The sequence below is a fragment of the Petaurus breviceps genome, unplaced genomic scaffold (assembly GCF_028583685.1).
Source record: "Petaurus breviceps papuanus isolate PSGF00001 unplaced genomic scaffold, PetGlider_PUasm1.0 90604, whole genome shotgun sequence".
NCBI classification, from domain to species: domain Eukaryota; kingdom Metazoa; phylum Chordata; class Mammalia; order Diprotodontia; family Petauridae; genus Petaurus; species Petaurus breviceps.
The window spans coordinates 3,612,307-3,634,241 of record NW_027187285.1 but is presented as its reverse complement, the minus strand read 5'-3'; the positions used below and the strand labels follow the sequence as shown (position 1 = coordinate 3,634,241).

Sequence of the window (21,935 nt, the reverse complement as noted above, 5' to 3'; positions counted from 1 at the left end):
TCCTTCCTTCCTTCCTTCCTTCCTTCCTTCCTTCCTTCCTTCCTTCCCCTTGTAATATCTCTTTGGATTTTGACTTTGTTTTCCCAGGGTGTTACCTTTCTTGTATCACCTACACATTTATATGTGTGTCATCTGTGCTTTTTTTTTTAAGCAGTTGGGGTTCAGTAACTTGCCCAAGGTTACACGGCCAGTTATTTTGTGCGGTTGTTAAGTATCTGAGGCCAGAACCGGTCCCGGGTCCTCGCGACTCGGGGGCTGGCGCTCTTACTCACTGCGCTGCCTAGTCGCTCCTATCTGTGCTTTTTGACCATTTGATAAATTAACTACTAAACACTAGAAACCTCCCTCCAACTGTGTATACCCAGTAGTGACTGTCTTTCAGGTTTGGTCATTTTAAGCAGTTCTGAATCAACTTAACTGTACTAGTATCTAACTCACATCACTCTCTTATATATGGTGATAGCATGAGTAATTTTGTTAAATGTTTTGCTGAAAGCAAATGTTGGATTTAGAAGCATGTGACCTGGCTTTGAATTTTGGCTCTCTGCCACCTATTATCTATAGGACCTTGGTATAGTCACAGCCTCTCTGTGCCTCAGTTTTCTGTCAAATGAGGGAAGTGGACTAGATGATCTATTTCTAGGTTTCATCTAGTTCTAGATCTATGATGTTGTGATCAAAGTAAGCTCTGTTTACAGTAATCCCAAAGTCTAATAACCCCATCAAGAAAAGAAATTATGTCTAAAGTAACTTTTTTTCTCTCCTTTATTTTTTGAGGTGATAGAGATAAAAGTATAAGTGACTTGTTCAAGGTCAGAAAGGTCAGAAGTAGTAGAGCTGTCATTTGAGTGAAAGTCCTCAAACTCCAAATCCAGTGCTCTTTCTACTAGTTTATCTTCATATTTCAATCCCTGGCACCCAGTTCAGTTTCTTGCTAGTTCAGGTAAAGGAGATTCAGAATAAAGGGATTATAGTCAAGAATTTTTTTATATACACATTTCTTTATGTATTAGATCAAACTAAAACTTTAGATATTTTAGGGTTCTTTATATTTTTTTAGTTTGTAGGTGACATTGGATTTATTTAGGATGACTTCATTAAAATTTGGAAAATATTTTCAATTTATGAATAAAGGCATTTGAAGGGGAAAATTAACCTGTTTACTGATTTCTTTGTCCTACAGATTCAGATTTCTGTTTGTTTTGATTTCCTGATACTTCTAATAGAAATTTTAAAATATGCCTCCCCCCAAATTTTAAGTCTTTTCCCTTGTCCTAGTGATTGTAGTAATTTTCTTCGTTTTAATGAATGAACATGTGATAAATACTACAACTTTAGATAAATACTGTAACTTTAGTACATTATACCCATTTCCCCAACTAAGTATTCCATAGATATGAACAAATAGGTCTCAAAAGATATGTAAAATATCAACAACCACATTATAATATTCCAAATCACTAACAATAAGAGAAATGCAAATCAAAACAATCCTGATGTTTTATCTCACACCCTGAAAATTGACAAATTTATTATAATTATATAAATTATAACTATATTATAATTTACATATTATAATAGTTAATGTTGTAGGGATTAGTAAATAGCCATGCTAATAATATATTTTGGTGTAGCTGTGGAATGGTACAACCATTTTGGAAAGAAATTTTGAATTTTGCAAATAAAATAACTATAATATTCATTTTCAACCAGAGACTCCATTACTGGGAGGCCTCTAGGAAGTCATCAATAAGAAAAAAGTTCTCATATACATCAAAATATGTATTGCAGCAGTTTTTGTGGTAGCAAAAAGCTGGAAGCAAAGTAGATGCCCATTGATTGGGAATGGCTACACAAACTGTTGAGCATAAATATAATGAGCTATTACTGTGCTCTAGCAAATGATTCATATGATAAATACAGAAAAGCATGGAAATCTCTACATAAATTAATGCAGTAAAGTAAGTAGAACCATAAAAACAATACACACAATAGCTATAACATTGTAAATGGAAAGAACAACCATATACCAACAAGTCAAAAGTTAATGTATCAAAATTAGAAGTATTAAGCATTACTTGAATAAAGAGATATAAGAAAACAACACGCTCCCACTCTCCCCTGCTCACCATCCCTACATGGAGATGGAAGGTCCACAGTTGTTTCACACTATGTCAGACTTTTTCTATGTTTCCATCACTTATGATGACTTTTTTTCTTTCTTTGTTTTTCTCCTCTCTCAAGAGAGAAAAAGGGAAAAAGATACTGGGGGTGACTGATGGTTTAAGAAACAGAAAGCATCAATGAAAACTTATTTTTTAAAAAAAGAAGACTTGTTCAATGTATTGATTTGTTTTGCTTGATTATATTTATTGAAAAGAATGGGCAGAAGCCCCTTCAGGGGCTTGTGAGTGGGATAGTTGGTAGGCTAATGGGAAGTGTTAGGCCAAAAACAAAACCATCAATAAAACAAACAAAAAATATATGAAAGAAAAATAAGTTCAGAAGAGAACATTTGTTTTTATCTTATAAAATTTAATGTGTATTTTTATAAAACAAACTAATGTAATTGAAAATCAGGGCTTTATATGTAATCCTCTTTTTTATTCTTTTTATATTGGCACAGTTTGTTGATAATTAAGTTCATTACAAAAAAGGAAAAATTAAAGAAAAAAAGCTTACTGAGGTGGAGCCAATAAGGTGGACTAAAGGCAGAGACTCACCTCAGATCTCTCCAAATGCCTTCAAATAATGACTCTAATCAGATTCTAGAGTGGCAGAACCCACAAAAAGATGGAGTGAAATAGTTTTCTAGCCCAAGACAAGTTAGAAATTTAGCTGGAAAGGTCTGTTGCACCAGGATGAGAGTGGAGTGCAGTCCAGGGTAGGCCAGGCCAGCACAGACCTGGCGCCAGCAAACCAGCAGGCCTCTGGTTGACTGAGGCAGTGGCAGCAATGGCAGTTTCCAGACATCTCAGCCCACAGATGGTAAGGGGATCTGACAATGGGTCAACAGATTTGCAGGGGTCCCTTTGCTGGCACCAGGGGCAGTACTCTGTTGCCTATACTTGGATTTGAAGGGCATTCTTGGGTCTTAGTCTCAGTGTAAGGAGAAGCACTAATACAGCAGAACTTGCTGCCACAGGGAAGCAGGGACATTGGTCACGTTCCAGGGTTGAAAAAAGTGCTTGTGGTTGTTCAAAAAACAGTACACAGTACAGGAGAGTAGCAAACACAGACCTAGATCAAACCACCTTGGAAGAACCAAAAACTTATAGGTCCCCAGAATTACCTCTGAAAACAGCTGCACAAAAATCTGAAGCTTGGGACAGTGCCCCCTCCATTTGGGAAGCAGAGCCTCACTTTAGCATATAGTTAAAAATCAAGAAATAGGGAAGCAGAGCCCCACTTTAGCTAAAAGTCAAGAAATAGGCTATAAAATGAGCAAACAACCAAAAAACATTCTGACCACAGAAAGTTACTGTGGTGACAGGGAAGATCAAAACACATACTCCGAAAGACAACAAGGTCAAAACTCCTGCTTCCAAAGCTGGAAAGAAAAATATGAATTAGTCTCAGGGCATGGAAGAGGTCAAAAAGGGTTATAAAAATCAAGTAAGAGAGGTAGAGGAAAAATTGGGAAGAGTATTGGGAGTGATGCCAGAAAACCATGAAAAAAGTATCAACAGCTTGGTAAAGGAGACATAAAAAAATACTGAAGAAAATAACACATTAAATAACAGAATAGGCCAAATGGTAGAAGAAGCACAAAAATCTAATGAAGAGAAAAATGCCTTGAAAAGCAGAATTGGCCAGATGGAAAAAGATAAAGGAAAATTCACTGAAGGACTCCTTAAAAAGTAGAATTGACCAAATGGAAAAGGAGGTACAAAAGCACACTGAAGAAAATAACTCCTTAAAGGTTAATATTGAGCATGTAGAAACTAATGACTTTACAAGTTATCAAGAAAATTAAACAAAATCAAAAGAATGAAAAAAATAGAAGTGTGAAATATCTCATTGGAAAAACAACTGATCTAGAAAATAGACCCAGCAGAAATAATATAAGAATAATTGGACTACCTAAAAATCATGATCAAAAAAAGAGCCTAGACATCATCTTTCAAGAAATTATCAAGGAAAACTGCCCTGATATTCTAAAACCAGAGGTAAAATAGAAATTAAAAGAATACAGTGATTACCTCCTGAAAAAGATCACCAAATGAAAACTCCCAGAAATATTATAGCCAAATTCCAGAACTCCCAGATCAAGGAAAAAATACTGCAAGCAGCCAAAAAGAAACAATTCAAATATCATGGATCCACAGTCAGGATAACACAAGATTTAGCAGCTTCTACATTAAAGGATTGGAGGACTTGGAATATGATATTCAAGAGGTTACTATCAAGAATTACCCACCCAGCAAAACTGAAAAATCAATATTCAATGAAATAGGGAACTTTCAAGTATTCCTGATGAAAAGACTAGAGCCGAATACAAAATTTGACTTTCAAACACAAAATTCAAAAAAAGCATAAAAGAGTAAACAGAAAAGAGAAATCATAAGGGATTTGATAACGTTAAACTGTTTATATCCTACATTGTAAAATTATATTTTTGGTTCTATCTTCTGTTTATGGTCCTTGAACCAGTGATTATTTTATTGCATTATTGTCTATTTCTGCCTTTTTACATTTGTTTGCAGTATTTCTGTATCTTAATACATTGCCCCTGTTTGTAAAAGTTCCAGATGGTACTGTGAAATATGCATATTCTTTTCCTGTCTCATTCAGAAAACGCCATAGATCTTTTAGCCCTAGTTTCATTTTAAGTTCCATATTTTGCTTTTGCTTATCTTTTTGTTACTCTGATCCAAAACTAAGAGATATTGACATTTATTACCATCATGTTATTGTCCAGGTCCTCTTTCCTTTATGAATTTGGATGCTAAGGCACTTGGGGTTTTAAGTTTATTACTGATACTGATTTACTTTGAGCTTACTTTGCTCAAAGATTACTTTGAGCTTAATGTACTTTCCTTGCTTATTATCCCTTTTTATTTTTTTCAATGGCTTGCATCCTGAGTTCCATTGCTTTTTGGAACTCATTATTCTATTCTGTCCTACATTTTCTTGTGGGTGCAGAATAGTCTTGTCTTATTTGAATATCCTTTCCTTTTTAAAAGCACTGCAAAATTTCTCAAAAGTAGAAGCCTGTTGTCCTGTTAAATTCTGGGCCCATTTCAGTATCCATCTGCAGTGTCTATATAAGATACATATGTTGAGTTGTCCATGTACCTGTATTTTATAGTGTTGACAAAAGGAATTTTTTTCATTTAATTTTTTTTTCCTGTATTGATGGCTATGTTGAACTCTTGTATAATTATTGAGTTCTTAGGAAGTTTTGTGGTATTCTGGAGTTTGTTGTTGTCAAAATAATATCATTCACAAATAGTATCTGGAAGACCCCACCATATGTGAGGAATTCTTTTTTTATTTGGAATCTACACTGGATATTTTGAATACCAGGGGAAGGAAGATACTTATGGCATGTGTATATCTCCCTGTTTTTCTGTCTCACTTGATACTGATAATCAGAGGTCCACTGACTAAAATTATCTCTATTATATCTTTTTTAAAGTGCCTTATGGTTTATATATGTAGATAGATGGATGGATGGACAGATAGATATTATGACTATTGTTAATAGACTAAAGATTATACTACTGTAACTCATTACAACATGTGCTTTTAGTTGTTGTTTTTTTTCTTGTTTTCGAGTAGATTTATGTTCGGCTGTCTACACCATGACTTCTTAAATTTTTTCTACTCATGCTTCTTAAACTCTGTAACCCACAGTTTAAGAAGTACTGGTCTACTCTATCTTCTCATCTTTTCTGTTAAGTCACCTAGCCAAAGAGAATAATTTTTCTGGATATGGGATGGGACTAAAAACAATTATGCTTTGCCTAGCACAGGATGCTTCAATAGGAATTGTTGACAAGTAGAACCATTTCTCTAATATTTCAACATAATTTACTTTTTCCCTTTTTAAATTTAGAGACATGAAAAATGCTGTAATTGGAAACAACAAACAGAAAGCCAACCTCATTGTTTTAGGAGCAGTTCCAAGGTATGTTTTTTGTGAATCCCCTTTTTTTTTTGTCATTTGTAATACATTCTGACTGTATACCTTTCCAACCTAAGAATTAATTTTTCCTTTTATTAGTTCCTAAAAGAGACACTTCAGGGGCGGCTAGGTGGTGCAGTGAATAGAGCACCGGCCCTGGAGTTACTGGAGTCACTGAGAGCCTGGGTTTGGATCCAGCCTCAGACACTTAACACAAAAAATAGCTGTGTGACCTTGGGCAACTCACTTAACCTTAATTGCCCTAAAAAAAAAAAGCAAAAAAAAAAAAGAAATTAATTTAAAAATTTTTTTTAAAAGAGACGCTTCATTTTTTAAAATGATATTTGGAGGGATATAAAGAAAATGCTTCCAAAAACTAAAGTACCAGAGAATTGAGATATTCAGAGTATTTTATTTAATTCCTGTCTATTGGAAATTTAGTAGAAAGAAGTATTGCTTGAGCAGTAAGAGAATATACCAGATAAATAAGCAAAAATTGAAGTAACGTGATTATACATTGTAATAACACTATTATTTCCTGTCTAATCCCTAGAATCCTAGCACTTTCAGCCCTAATTGGGAGTAACTATATGGGACTCAAATGCCATTTTTGGAATTTATAAGAATTGTACTTTATTAATGATCATACTGTGAATTTTGCTTTTTGGAATTTCTTTTTAAAATAGACTTTATGGTTTATCTGAATGTGAAGACCGAAAAGTTGAAAGTTATTGTATGTCAAAATCATTAAAACTAGGATTTTCCATTTGGAAAGAATTTAGTACTCTTTTACTTTGCAGAGTGATATCTCTCAATAGCACCTCTCCCTAGGGGATCATTTTTACATAAATGTAACACTGGAGGGAAAATGAAGAACCCTAATTTGAATCTTAGAAGAGCAGGTCTTATGTTTTAACTTTTTTAGTCTTTTAGTTTTAGTTTTTTGTTCATTTATTTATTTATTTATTTATTTGTTTGCTTGCTTATCTATCTGTATTTATTTATTTGTTTGCTTGCTTATCTATCTGTATTTATTTATTTATTTTATTCTGAACTTAAGACATAAAACAAGCATTTCCATAACAAAATAGAATAGAAAAAAGAGGATTGTGTATGAAACTACAAGTCTATACACCATTAGATACAAATATGTATATATGTAAAACCATACTAAACATAATTCTGTTTATCAGTTCTTTCCTAGATGCAGATAGCATCTTCCTTCATAGGTCCTTTGTATTTAATTTGAGTATATTTAATAGTCAAAATCACTTGGTTGCTCCAAGTTGTTCTTAAAACAATATTGCTCTTACTGTATACAACATTCTCTTGATTCCACTTGTTTGACTCTTCATTATTTCATGCAAGTCTTTCCATGTTTTTCTAAAATCACTGAGCTCATCATTTCTTATAGCACAGTAGTTTTCCATCATGATCACATACCACAACTTGTTTAGCCTTCACCATTTGACAGGCTTCCCCACAATTTCTAGTTCTTTGCCACCACAAAGAAATTTGCTGTTAATATTTTAGAACATGGAGGTTCTTTTCCTTTTTTCTTAATCATCTTGGGAAATAGACCTAATAATGGTATTAATGGGTCAAAGGGTATAGGTATTTTAATAACTCTTGGGGCGTAATTCCAAATTGCTCTCCAAAATAGATTAGTTCACAGTTCCACTAACAGTGAGTTGGTGTCCCAACTTTTCTACATCCCCTCCAACATTTGTCACTTTCTTCTTCTATCATTTTAGCCAGTCTGATAAGTTGGTTGTTTTAATATGCATTTCTCTAATCAATAATGATTTAGAGCAATTTTTCATAGAACTTTACATGGTTTTTATTTCTCCATTGGAAAAATGCCTGTTCATATCCTTTGACCATTATCGATTAGGGAATGATTTGTTTTCTTACAGATTTAGCAGATTTACCAAAGTTTTTTATATATTTGAAATGTGAGACCTTTATCTGAGAAACTATAAAAATATTTTCCCCACTTTTCTGTTTTCCTTCTGATCTTGGCTTCATTGGTTTTATTGGTGTAAAAATTTAATTTAATGTAATTGAAATTACCCATTTTACACCTCTCAATACTCTCTATCTCTTGTTTATTCATAAATTGTTCACCTATCCATAACTGTTAAGTAATATGTTCCATGTTATTCAAGTTTTTGTCTTTTAGATTTTAAATTTTTTTTTAGACTTTTATATCTACTTCAGCAAGAAACTTCAAGCACAGAGCTAAAAACTGAATGTGCAGTGGTATTGGGAAGTCTTGCTATGGGTACTGAAAACAATGTCAAGTCTCTCCTGGACTGCCATATTATTCCTGCCTTGCTGCAAGGTATGTAAAGCTTGAACTTTAATTTTAATGCAATACATCTTAGCATATCTTTCTGTTTTTAATGCAGTAAATTCATCTTAAAACTGAACATTAATCCCAATTTTTTATTAACAGGATTACTATCACAAGATTTGAAGTTCATTGAAGCTTGCCTTAGATGCCTTCGTACCATTTTTACCAGTCCAGTCACCCCAGAGGAGCTACTTTATACAGTAAGTTTTGTGAAGATGAAAACATAAGTCCTAGTAGCATAAATTAAATCACACTTTGGTGGTTTTAAAATTCTCCATTACTTTATATAACTAACTCAGTATCTAAGAAAAAGATGCATTTCCTCATGGCTACATAGAATTTCTTGGTCTCAAATATTTATTGAACATCTGCTATGTACTTAATGCTGCTGGATGCTGTGAGAGGTATTCAGGATATAATGTCTACCCTCAAGGGGCTTATATAATAATCTAAAATATTTAGGCACAAAAACCTAACACAAGTCAATTTGTGATTAGGTTTGAATGAGATATGGAAGTACTAAAAGTTCGTATTGCTGTGGACTGAGGCAGACTTTACAGAGAATGTGGTAATAAGCTGGTTTGAATTGTAATTAAGTCTTAGGGTAGAAACTGCTTTGAACAGTGACTCAGAAATAAATGTGCAATATCTATTCTCAGGACAGTGAGTAAATTAAGTTTGATTGGAATGAAGGGCCTATGTAGGAAACTAATGAATACTAAGACTAGAAAGAAAAAATTATCGAGGTTATAGAGGGTCTTGAACACTAGGCTAAGGAATTTTGATTTTGGATCACCAGAAAAGGGGACAAGTCTGCCCTTGAGTCTTATTTGGAGCCCCCAGAGTATGAGTGCAGCAAATATGGTAAACAGGCAGTTTTTCACAGCAGTGACCATAAAGGTTAACTAAAAGAGCTGCCAGAAAGAAGGGATGCAGATCTCTATTCAAGCAAATATTACAGACAAAGAGAATTTTGCACTGACCTGCAGAGTATGCTATGTTTTCCTTTGTTCCAGTACCAAGTAACATCTGCTTATGCACAAAATGCCCTATATTTTTAAAGAGTGAAAGGGCTAAAGAAATGCGATCTGTCTTCTAGGATATCAGGAATAATGAAATGTTGCAAAGATGAATGGAAGAAATGCTTCAAGGAGGAAATAAGAAAAGGTATATAAAGAGGAAGAAAGAACTTTTTGACAATCCCAGAAAGTTGGGGGGGGTAGGGGGATAGGAGATTGTGATAAAGAGAGAAGGAAAGGAAGAATGGCCTGTCAGTATTTGGAACCAAGTAATAGATTTGAGGCTCTTTTGTAGAGGGGAACATCAGACTACGTACCAGGGATGACACATTTCCTCGAGCTTCAGTCTATAGATATTATGAAGTAAGAGACAATCCAGGAAGAGTCAGTGGAAAAAAACACAAGTAGTCATTTAAGGCAAACTTCTTAATAAGGGATATTTGCCAAACTGAGTTAAAAAATGAAATGTTCTACTGTCTCATGGCTGTTACCTATTTCCAATGATTCCCAAGGGTAAAAGGAATACCATCAAAAAGAATCTGGAAGGTGTTGATAAGAAGTATGATGTTCTGAGAGAAAACTGAATACTTTATGAGTAATGTTATTTTCATTATTAATGCTGATTAAGGATAGAGGAATAAAAAGAAAAAGGCTGATTTAGGAAATTAATAACAGATTGTATCAGACAATATAGTATCTGTACTATAGCTTAACCACATAGGGATGTTGGCCAGGAATAGAGTATATTTAACAGTCTGATAAAAACATAATCTAATCAAAAGGGATCACATACATATGTCAAGTCTGTTACCATAGAGCACCTCACATCAAAGATGGGAAGGATAGCAGAAGAAAGAAACAGTAGTTTACAGAAGAAAGTATCCAAGATTTGAGCCATTAGTAAAACCCATGGCTTCAGATGTCATTTTACATATTCACAAAGTATATGTAATAAAAAGAATAAATCAGAACCTCATTGTACAAAAAGAGAATAAGTTAAAAAGGAAAGGGGTGTGGAGTAACTTTTTTTTAGTAGTGTTATTTTTTTTTAACAAGATACACTCATGTGGAAATCCAAAAACCCAAAAGAGATGAGAAACAGAGGGAAAAGCATGTGATAGCTATGTATGTGTGCTACACACTCCAGAATGAGCAGTTTGGGAAACTGATTACAAACTTAGTTTGGAAGCCTGACATTTTAGTGATAGGGGATTTCAGCTATCTGAATAGATGCCTGAGATTTCTCTCTTTGGCAAAAGCAAAACAACTAACAAATTACAAGCCTAATGATAATTTCCTCCTTCAAAAGGTAAAATAGATAATAAGTTATTTTGGACCTGAGTCTGGCCATCAAGGAGGAACTAATGGCTAAGGTAGAAATGATAGGAACCATGAGAACAAATTATTGAAGAAAGGAAAGATTAGTGTAGCCTGACATAAACCTTAGATTTTAGAAAAGAAGATTTTCAAAACATTCAGGGAAAAAATAACTAGAATTCTAAGATTTTGCAGAGGGAGTTAGCCCAAAAGGTAGAAGGTTCTCAAGAATGAAATTCTGAAGATAGAAACAGGAATAATTCTAAGGATAAAAAGGGGAACAACTTAAGAAGATCAGTATGGTTATACAGAGAACTTGAGCCAAATTTGGTTTTAAATGATAAAGAATGAACTGTGAACTGTTTTAACAGATGCTCAAACACCCAAATCAGATAAATGTAATCAAGAAAACCTTAAAATACCACCTTACGTTCACTATAACGTCAAACATAGTAAAAAAAAAAAACTATAAAATTAACTGTTAGAAGGTCTGTAGGAATATATTGAGTGGAATTGTAGCTTCTAATATGTAAGACTCTAATAGATCTTCAGACTAATACAAATAGTTTGAAAAACAATATGGTCATGTATACTGCAAGAATCACAAAATTGATTAATAACCTTTGACCTAATTCTATTACTTTTCATAGAAAAGGGAAGAGATCTATTTGTTTAATATATTCATAACTTATCAGAGCAAAACACTAGACATGACACATGTATCTTATTGGAGAATGATTAAATAAGTTATACATCAAAGTAATAGACTATTGTAGGATTACAGAAATTGTAAATATGAAGCATACAAAGACAGAAGGACCTAGTGAAATGATGCAAAGTAAAATCAACAAAACCAGAATTCTATACATATTAACCAGAATTAAAATTTAAAAAATTAAAAATATAACTACCAAAACTTTGAGCAGATTTTAAAAAGGGATAAAAAAATGCATTTCTTAGTTTATTATTTGTGGATTCATTGGTTCTACTCTGTTAAATGATAATGTAGCAAGTATGTTCTAGGTTCAGCCTCCCAGGTTTAATTAGATCATGGTCCCCCCCTGCTGTAGGTGTCTCTTCTCTAATGCCTTGACTTGAGCCCCCACCAATTGTGTTCCCTGATGCTTGGTGTTAGTGAGTAGTACCATAGGTACACTTAACATCAATTAGTTTTTAAAAAGGGGTATTTACTTCTGAGAACAAGACCAAAAGTATAAACATTTCTCCCTAATTCCTTGGGCACACAATCTCCCCTTTCTCACCTCAGTTTCTGATAAGAATAGGGTCAAATATGGCCTGCTCCTTAAAAAGCATTGCTCTCATCAAACTCATGTCAAAATATTTCATTGCTACCATATGAAACCTTCTCTTAGTTACTGTTGGGCTAGGTCCCAAAAGGCATTCTTTACTTCTCAGGGCATTGATACTGAGCTGGTTGCAAAATTCAGAATCTGGGGTGCTGGCATGTCTGGATGCCTGGATGCTCACCCCTCTGAACGTTCAGAATTCATAAAATCATGGTCTCCAATCACTTTAACCATTAAATGGTGAGGCAGCAGGACCAACAGGACCAAATCCTACTATAATGGAACTACATGTCAGTCGCAAGTAGTCTCTTTTACTGACTGCCATCCACGAAGGAGCCAAATGAAGAGCGATCCGCCAAAAGGTAAAACAGAGAGAAAAATGACCGAGTCTCAAGTTGCTAGTGATCTTTGGAAGAGAACTCCAGTCCTAGTTATCCAATCAATTTAAAAGGCTTCTCTTAAAAAACAGCACTGCTAACAGACCCAGTTATAGAATGTGTATACCTGCACAGACTTTTCCAAAATGCTTTCATTACATATCATCATCACAGGCTAAACCAGGTCTAAATCTGTTGGTGAGTTAGGGGGATGTCTACCCCAAACATGTGAAGACTTCCCTTGGTAGAATGATGTATGAGAACAGTTTGTTCTGATGACTGTGAAGGCAGCCAAAGCAGTGCTGTGGAACACTTAGAGCCTGGTCAAACATTGAAGACACCAAGGTCACCCACTACATCCCGGGTCATCATCTTGACTTTCGTCTTGCTACTGGACTCCAGTGACTCTGGAGAAGAGAGTAAGGGTGATGACTTTGTTCAACTCTGTCTCCCTTAAATCCAATTCATGAGCAAGTCAACATGTCACCCATGATGTTGTTAGTCCTGATCCATATCTTGCCACTGGACCCAGATGGCTCCAGAGGAGAAAGTGAGGCTGGTGACTTTGCACAGCCCTCCTTCACTTAAATCCAATTCACTTGCATGTGGCATCACCTCTCTGATATCATGATCCTCTTTTAAAATGAAGGACAAGCAGCAGCAACCTCTTGGACGATAATGCCAACTGTGGCAGAGGAGGATTAAGACTTTCTTTAAGGAGGTTTAGGCATTGAATTTGATAATTAGGACATTATTAGTAACCTTTGAGAGAGCAGTTTGAGTGTTGACAAACACTAAGTTGCAGGAGTTAAGAAAGAGGGTGATAAGCAAATTGGAAGTATTGTGTTTGAACAAGGTTCTCAAGAAGTTCATACCTTTCTAAGATCATCACATGGAAATACTTGTTTTGTTCTGTGAATTGAAAATAAAATAAGTTTGTTATATAAAAAAAGGAGTTGTTTTTCAAGAGAGAGCTTTATGAGGCCCTTGACAGATTTTTTTCTCCTACTACTGATCAGTGGCCTTGATCAAAAAATTTTCTTATTTCTATGTTAAACCATGAGTAGCAGCGAACCTCAGTAGTTTATATATTTGTGAGTCTTTTGTCAAAGGAGTTTTCTTGGCATAGTAGGTATAGACTCTTTTCAGCCTATTACAAGAGACCAGAAGGATGTTTGGATCAGGGAGGATCTTAGTGTTACAAAGAAGCAGAACAACCATCAAGTTGTAATGTAGTAGAAATAATCTAATAATATTTGGGAATGAAGAGAAAATAGTTGGTTTTATATTTTATGATCTCTCCTTTTATACAGTTATGATCTCTCCTTATTCATCCATCCTCCTATGATTAATTCACATTCCTACAAGTTGAGGTGGATAGAGTCCAAACACTGGAATTTTATAACCTCTGCTACTTTTGTAACCTGCTCTGTCATTATAAAATTGACAACATTTACCATATAATCATAGAAAATAAGAATTTCAGGTAAATGTTTTATTTTTTCACTGTAGTTTCTTTGAATCTTATGTAGTATAAGAAGTCTTTGTTAACATGTATTGTTACATTTTCAAAATGGATTTTTTACTAGTAATCATTTTTAAATTGTTCTGTTTATTTAGCAAGCCTGAGTAGTTTACAGGAGATAAACTTAGAGCTTCTTTTTTTTTAATTAATTACATTTTTTAGAGCTTCTTTTTAATTATTGTTTCTAAGAACAGACATTGAAGGTTCTATTCTTACTCTTTGCCTCGAGTGTTTCAGTGTTAGTAAACATTTACCAAGCACCTACTATGTGCCAGGCACATAGTGCTAAGCTCTGGGGATAGGGAAAAAAAAAGGCAAAAGACAATCCCTGCCCTCAAAAAGCTAACTGGGAAACCAACAATCAAAATACGTATAAACTATATACAGGGACAAATAGGAAATACTGAAAAGAAGGAAGGTACTAGAATTAAGAGGGGTTGGGAGGGGCTTCCTCTAGAAGATGGGATTTTAGTTTGAACAAATGAAGCCAGGAAAATCTGTAAGTATAATTGAGAGGGATAGTGCTCTGTTTCAGGCCTGGGGACAATCAAGAAATATACTGGGAGACAATAGAATGTCTTGTTCATAGAACTACAAGGAGGCCAGTGTTACTGGATTAAAGAATGTGTGTCAAGGGGTATGGTATAAGAAGACTGGAAAGGTAGAAGGGGTGTAAAGCCAAGCATGAGCAGCTTTCCACAGGACTGCTGCTATGCACAGCTTTAACGTTCTGATTACATAGTATTGTGAACTCTATTTATTCAGCAGTAAATTAAAGCAAAACATTCACAGAAACCAAAGTACAGCATTCACAATGTTATGACATAGCAAGTTTTCACCAAAGTGGTGAAATTATTTTTAAAACATTTTTAAACAAAGGATATCATTCAGGAGGTCCTTATCTCAATCATCCTTAAGGGACACAAAGTACAAAGGTGAAAGTTCTCTACCCCTAGGTCACAGTAAATCATAATCTTCTCAGTCAGCATTAAGTAACCAAGAAAATGTCTTTTCATCTTGACTGGAGGCTTGCTGTCAGCTCCCATGGTTCCTCTTACATGGTCCCAGCTCCTGCCTGAATCTACCCAGCTATCACCTGGATTCAAAGGCAGGTAGCTCTCAGGTCCTCGTCCAGCTCCTCGTCCAGTGCCTTATCTAGTTCCTGTTCCATATCAAAGCTCACGGTGTCCGGTCTATCTCAAGTCCTTCGCAGTTCCTGTTTCTGGGAAGACAAAGTCTAATAGAGCCACAGTAACATTCATGCACACTGCCGGCACCATCATCAATTCACTGTCTGCCTGTGAAGTCAACAGAGACCCACAAACAAGGTCTACGAGGTCAGCATAAACCATCAGTAAAGTCCCAGGACCTCTGAAACCCTCCTCCAGGACTTCTGTAAACACACAACCAGGAAATCTTCTCTCAGGGCTTCCAGTAAGGTCCCAGGGCTTCTGTACCAAGGACCACAGACAAAAATCAGCTCAGACAGAGCAGACAAACAGAGTACTGGGATACCACAAGTTTTCTCCTTCTCAGCTCGGCCACCACAAGAGTTCTCTTCTCAGTTCTTAGCTTGGGCTTCTCCTTATATATGGTCATTAGCTCCTACCCTTCCTGTTGCATCAGCAACAAGGGTTCACAAGTTGTGGGATTCACAAGTTTTGTTTCTTAACAAAGACTTGATATAATCATGGGCAAGGGTGAAAAGAAACTTGAACTGAAGCAAAATGTTAAATAATTAAGTAGCTGAAACAAGGCTTTAAGTACTTCTTTGCTTGCCATTACAGGGGGCTAAATTATAAAGGGCTTTAAATTTCAAATAGAGGATTTTGTATTTGCTCCTGGAGGTGATAGGGAGCTACTGAAATTTATTATCCCATTTTACTTTTGATTTTCTGGCTTACTCCCCAGAGGGGGTCAGCTTTACCACCATATAAACAGAGATGTTGGATATTAAATAGTTGATGCTAATATAATTTAAAGTATATTTTCACTGATTAATAGAGTTTAAACTTTCTGTTGTTAATATTTTCCTTTTTAACTTATTTCCAGGATGCTACAGTTATTCCCCACCTCATGGCACTGCTGGGTAGATCTCGTTATACACAAGAATACATTTGTCAGATCTTCTCTCATTGCTGCAAAGTAAGGATGTAGAATAAATGTTTCCTCTAATGCAAAATTTTGTATTGCTAAAGGAAATTGTTTCTTCAGTATTTTTGAAATTTATAAATAGAGCAAATAGACATGGAAAGTTTGAGTTTTTACTTTCAATTTAATAGGAAGTAAATTTTTTTCAACCATAGTTTGATTTCATAGTTGTAGGGAACTCTTAAGGTAGATCTGAACTTGATCTGGCCCTTAGAGCAACCCTGAGAGATGAAAGAACCTGGCCAAGATGATACAGTCACTTGGGTGTCAGAAGTGGGACCCCACCCAGGTCTTCTCAGTTCCCAAGCCATCTCTCTATTTAATGTGACATTGACTCTATGTGATAAATTATTTTGATTTATTTACTATAGAGATAAGGACTGGACCTCTGATTTCATTGGTAAAGATAATCTCTGGAGAGGAAACTTCTACTAATGCTGAGCAGCAACTTTTCTGTGATTTATTGTCTTCTGAGAGTTGTTTAGAGAGGTTAAGGGACTTGCTCAGGGTCACACTACCAGTATTTCTCAGAGGTAGGACTTGAATCCAGATTCTGTTGGCTTTGGGGCAGGTATCTCTCAGCTATGCTATTCTTTCTCTTTATTTAGTAGAAATAATTTCATTTTTAAAGAGATTTGTAAGTTAGACTTCTTAATTATTATGGGAAGTTTCTCTGCTAATGAAAATTATTCTGTCCAAAGCACTAAGACTTCTAGGTTCTTCTTCGCTGAGTATAACGTTTTGGTATGTAGATATAATTATTAGATTTATACTTGGGGACTCCCTGTATCTTATTAATGGCAAGAATAATAGATGTAAGGAAATAGTCTAGTTTCCTGAGTGTCAATAGTGTGGAGATAATTACGGCAGTCATTTAAGGAGATTGTTCAGATGTAAATATAATTCACCTTTTATCAAAGGGAAGATGACTGATCTGGTATTTGAAAATATAACTTAATGTTAAATTAAAACTAGGTTGGCCTTTTAAGTAATCATCCAAATTTGAATTTAGTTAAGTCATATTTATAGTGACTATCCCTTTCCAAAAATAGTTGAATACAGGGTTTTTTGGGAGGAAGGGTTTGCCATTGGAAAGGCACCTTGTAGGACATGGTACTTGGGTTTCATGTTAAAGCAAGAGAAGGAACTCTCTGAAGTGCAGAGGATCCAGGTATGGACCTGATTAATGCAAAGAGATAGAAGATGGAGGGTCATGAGTGAAAAACAGAGAGAAGACCAGTTTGGCTGTATTGTAGAGGGAGGGATGAGAAATAAGAGCCAAGGAGGTTGAAGAAGTAGGTTGAAAAACAGAAATTGAATAGGATCTGCTCAAAGAACTGTACTATGATCACCTTGAAATTATGAAAATCTTAGATTCCAAATGACCTACACAGAACTTACTGCTGTGATGACATGATCGATTCAGAGAAAAGAAATTAAGACATTCATTTAAAACTGAATTACCATATTTGTAATGGGTTTTGTTTTTCTTGCCTTCTCAGTGGGGTGAGTAAGGTAGCGACAGAAAAGAGAGAGTTTGGAACTTAAAATAATATAAAAAGGAATTTAAAAAAAGAAAAAAAACAAGTATTTTTGTTTTAATTGTATCTGTCTTTAAGAAACTCCAGTTACTTTTCTTGGCTCATGTGCTTTAGAGTAGCATAGTTTTTAGTCTTTTGCCTTTATACTAGGTAAGTTACTCTGTTCTTTCTATTTTGAAGTACAGTAACTACCCACTTCCTCTTACTCTCACTTTCCTGTCCCTGGTTTTACCAAACTTCCTGATTTGCCATTTATGTCTTTAAGATGTAAAAGGAGATCAGGCTTGGTGGCACACACACCTGTGGTCCCTGCTGTCAGAAGAGAATGAAGCTCAGTTTGAGAGTTTTGAGCTCAATAGAGCTAAAAACTGCACTGTGTGGTACCAATAGGGCAAGCCACTGGGGGTGAAGGACTCCCAGACTGCTTACGGAGATGTAATTCAGCCTGTGTTGGAAATGGAGCAAGTCATCGCTTCCATGTGGATCAGCTACAGGGGTTGGGCCAATGAATGGTTGCTGCATTTCCAGCCTGGGAGAGATAGGGAGACCCTGTCTCTGTCCCTCCTCCCTCCCCACAAAAAAAGAAAGAAAAGACATGTCAGGGGGAGTGAGGTAATGCTGTTCTCAAATGCCTTGTAGTTAGTTTCTGTCTCTCCTTAGCCAGATCTTTGATGAATCTCTTAAAAATAAACAGAATTGAATGATATAAAAGAAAGTAATTTTCATTATACTACTCCTTCCCTATTCATGTTTCTCATCTGAGATCAGTAATAAGAAAAAAAAAACTGGAAGTCAGAGAGAAGCCAAACAAATATGTAACTTACACATTTTGCTTTTTACCTCTGAATAATTAAGAATGAACAGTATGGTTATAATTTATAGTAACATTTCCTACCAGCAAATTGTATAGATAATATTAATGAGTTAAAACAAATGGGGATCTGGGTATATTTTAGAACTCCCCAAATCTATTCCTCATTTTGACGTGGATGATACTTAGCTCCCAAACTCATTAAGGAAAAGAGAAAGGAATACAAATTTGAATAGCCTCTACTGTGTTTCTAAGTGCTTCTCAAATGTTATCTCATTTGAGACCCACAAAACCCTGGCAAGTCCTATTTTCCAGTTGAGGAAAGTGAGGCAAACTGAGGCCAAGTGACTTGCCCAGGCTCACCACAGCTAGTTAGCATCTGAGTTCAAATCTGAACTCAAGTCTTGCTGACTCTAGGCCCCACATTCTCTACACTGTACCACATGATTAGTTGAACATCATTTAAAGAATCCAAGTTGCCATTTTTCCTGCTCCTATCCTTTATGGGCCCATATGAAGGACATACACAGGAAATGCAGCAGTGCCAGTCATTTAGCTAATAGAAGTTATTAGAAAAACTAGACTGTCTCTGAAAAAGCAGGTTTCATGCTTCGTTGTGTGTTTTCCACAAGGAGGCCCACTGCTATTATCCAGACCAAACCACCCTCTAATGCATGTATGGCCAGAGCTGAACAGAGCAGGTTAGAGAAAGAAGAGTCAGGGATCAAACAGAAGTTTAATTTCAAAGTAAGGGAGATGGCTTGCAAGCAAGGGGGCAGATGAGATACATTTGCCTAGGCCCACCTCAGTGGAAGGACTTGCTTTAGTGTAGGCAGATCTTGATATTCTAGTGGCTACACAGTGAACTGTAGCCCTGACAATGAGGGGTAACAGCAATAACGTGACAAATTTGAATCAAAATACGACTTTATGACCAGAACTTGTTGGTGCTTGTCTGAGCTCAGAGAACACCTGGTACTGGTCAAAGCAACACAATAATTACGGGATTTTACCAGAGAGTGAGATCATCTAGTGGGTAGTGCAGAGGATTGTTGTTATGCCAAGCTCAGGGCATAGTCTACTTGGTGGGCCTTAGTTCTAGAAAGCAGGGTGTTTCCCAATATTTTTCCTCCTGCTTTTTGGAGGGGGTGGTGGTGTAGGGCAATTGGGGTTAAATGACTTGCCCAAGGTCACACAGCTAGCTTTTATATTAAGTGTCTGTGTCTGAGGCCAGATTTGAACTCGGGGCCTCCTGACTCCAGGGCTGGTGCTCTATTCACTGCGCCACCTAGCCGCAACCCCCTCCCCCCAAGTTTCCCGGTACCTTGACAGCTGTAAAGGTTAGGTATGACTTTTGCAAAGGGTATAGGACTTGCATGCAGGTCAACTGCCCTGTTGTTTCAGGATAGTAAAAGTATCAGTACAAGTGAAAAGTATCTATGTTGTGAGAAGCTTTCTTGAACAAAGTTTCATTTTAGGCCTACACAAATATATTCTCTTTTCTTACAGGCACCAGATCATCAAACAATTTTATTTAACCATGGAGCAGTACAGAACATTGCTCATCTGCTAACTTCAGTATCATACAAAGTAAGATATTAAACTTATAGCAGGCCATTGATTTTGTTTGTTATTATTTTTTAAGCCATTTTTCAAGAAAAGCCATAGTTTATTGCATTTGTAATGTTTGCAATCAGGAAAAAGTGACCTTTTGAAGAAATATTCAGGGGTATTTTATTATCTATAAAAAGCTTTACTTCTGACTTTTTTAACAACTGCAAAGTGCTTTCACTTTTCAGTAGGCAGGAAGTTGGTTTTGGTTTTTATCTTTGTTCATCAACAGTATTTCAAGTCTTTCCTGGCCCCATGCCAATGAAAATTACTATCTGTCCTTTGGAGAAATGTCTTAAAGTGTATGCTGCTTCTGAAAAAAAGGTTGTGCCATTTCTGGAAGTATTTTGGATTGGAAATTTCTGAAAACTTTTCATGTTTTTACATAACTTTACAGACTAACATGATATATTTTGATATGAACATTTAAGGTGTGTTATATTTCTGAGAAATTAAACTGTAGGTCAAATAGTCATCAGTGCTTAAAAGACTGTTTAGTCAGTCTTTTTTCTGTCTTTAAAAAAAAATAAGCAGGTAAGCCATAAATTGGCCATCTGAAATATATTTTAAAATCAAATCTTGATATCAGCTTGTTTCCCAACCAGCATGTTATATTGGTAAACCAATAATATGTACTTATTTATATCATAGATCCTGATTTTTTTTTTTATGAGATGCTTCAGAGGAAGTTGTCCAGCATCCTGATAGGCCACATGTGTCATTCCTAAGCAGAATTTGTTTGTTCCCATGTTTTATACCATCTGTTTTCAGGTGGTTTCCATAGTCAACTGCTGGGAACATTAAACCCAGGGTGATTGTGTCACCTTAGGATTAGTCTAGGACTGTTAAATAGAAGAGTTAATCACTTTGCTCTCTGTCCTTCAACTGTGGATTGGGGAGGCAGGTCTTTCCATAGCATCGTACTGGCTCTACGATCTGGGTTTTGTTTCTCTTTGAAAAATGGGTTCATGAATTATAGGAGGAAGAAAGACTGGCTCAAAGACAAATAACCACAAGAACTGTAACTGTAATCGAAGGGTCATGATTATAGATTAGATAGATAAGACCCCAGAGGTCAACAATCCAAACCCCTTGAACCTTTTCATTTTACAGATCAAGAAACTAAGATTGAGAGAGGTTAAGTGCTTTGCCCAAGATCATACAGGCAATAAATGTCAAACCAGGATTTGAACCCAGGTCCTCTGAATCTAAAGCCAATGTTTGAAGCTTTCCAAGAAACCAAGAAAACAGGGACAGCAAGGTAGCACAGTGAATAGAGTGCCAGCCCTGGAGGCAGGTGGACCTGAGTTCAAAACCAGCCTCAGACACTTGACACGCTCACTAGCGGTATGACTTTGGGCGAGTCACTTAACCCCAATTTCCTTGCCTTCCCCCCAAAAAAAGAAAGAAACCAAGAATACCATGGAGATCGTTTTAAACTTTCCAAAGCAGCTTTGTAGTTACAAAGCATATACAGAGGGAACAAAGTAAACAATTGTTTTTGCCAGCCCTAATCTTGGCAAATGTAATAGCTGCATTGCCACTATTAGCAGTTGTAGAGAAGGTGATGGTTTGGTTTTGATAAAAGAAATTCATAGGCATAAATAATAGCCCTTAGTGCCTGTAGATTTCAAAGCAGGGAGAGAGAAAGCCAGCATGAGAATACATAAGTAAGTCACTAGGCTCTTCAACTAGAAGGTTGGGGGTGAGAATATAATACTAAGTATTGGAGACAGGACAGAGACAGAAACAAAGACTGAGATATACGAGGTTCCTTAATTTAAAAGGAA

At 35.9% G+C, this 21,935-nt stretch overlaps 1 protein-coding gene across 3 annotated transcripts in view; it reads left to right on the top strand.

Moving 5' to 3' along the window:
• ARMC8 (armadillo repeat containing 8) overlaps window positions 1-21,935 on the top strand; it is a 131,516-nt gene that overhangs the window by 42,741 nt on the left and 66,840 nt on the right. For all 3 annotated transcript variants that reach the window (XM_069063901.1, XM_069063900.1, XM_069063899.1), the window contains 5 exons: window positions 6,062-6,133; window positions 8,332-8,474; window positions 8,589-8,686; window positions 16,084-16,176; window positions 20,044-20,124. In XM_069063901.1, the coding sequence (XP_068920002.1) occupies window positions 6,062-6,133; window positions 8,332-8,474; window positions 8,589-8,686; window positions 16,084-16,176; window positions 20,044-20,124 (487 nt within the window). The remainder of the gene's footprint in view (window positions 1-6,061; window positions 6,134-8,331; window positions 8,475-8,588; window positions 8,687-16,083; window positions 16,177-20,043; window positions 20,125-21,935) is intronic.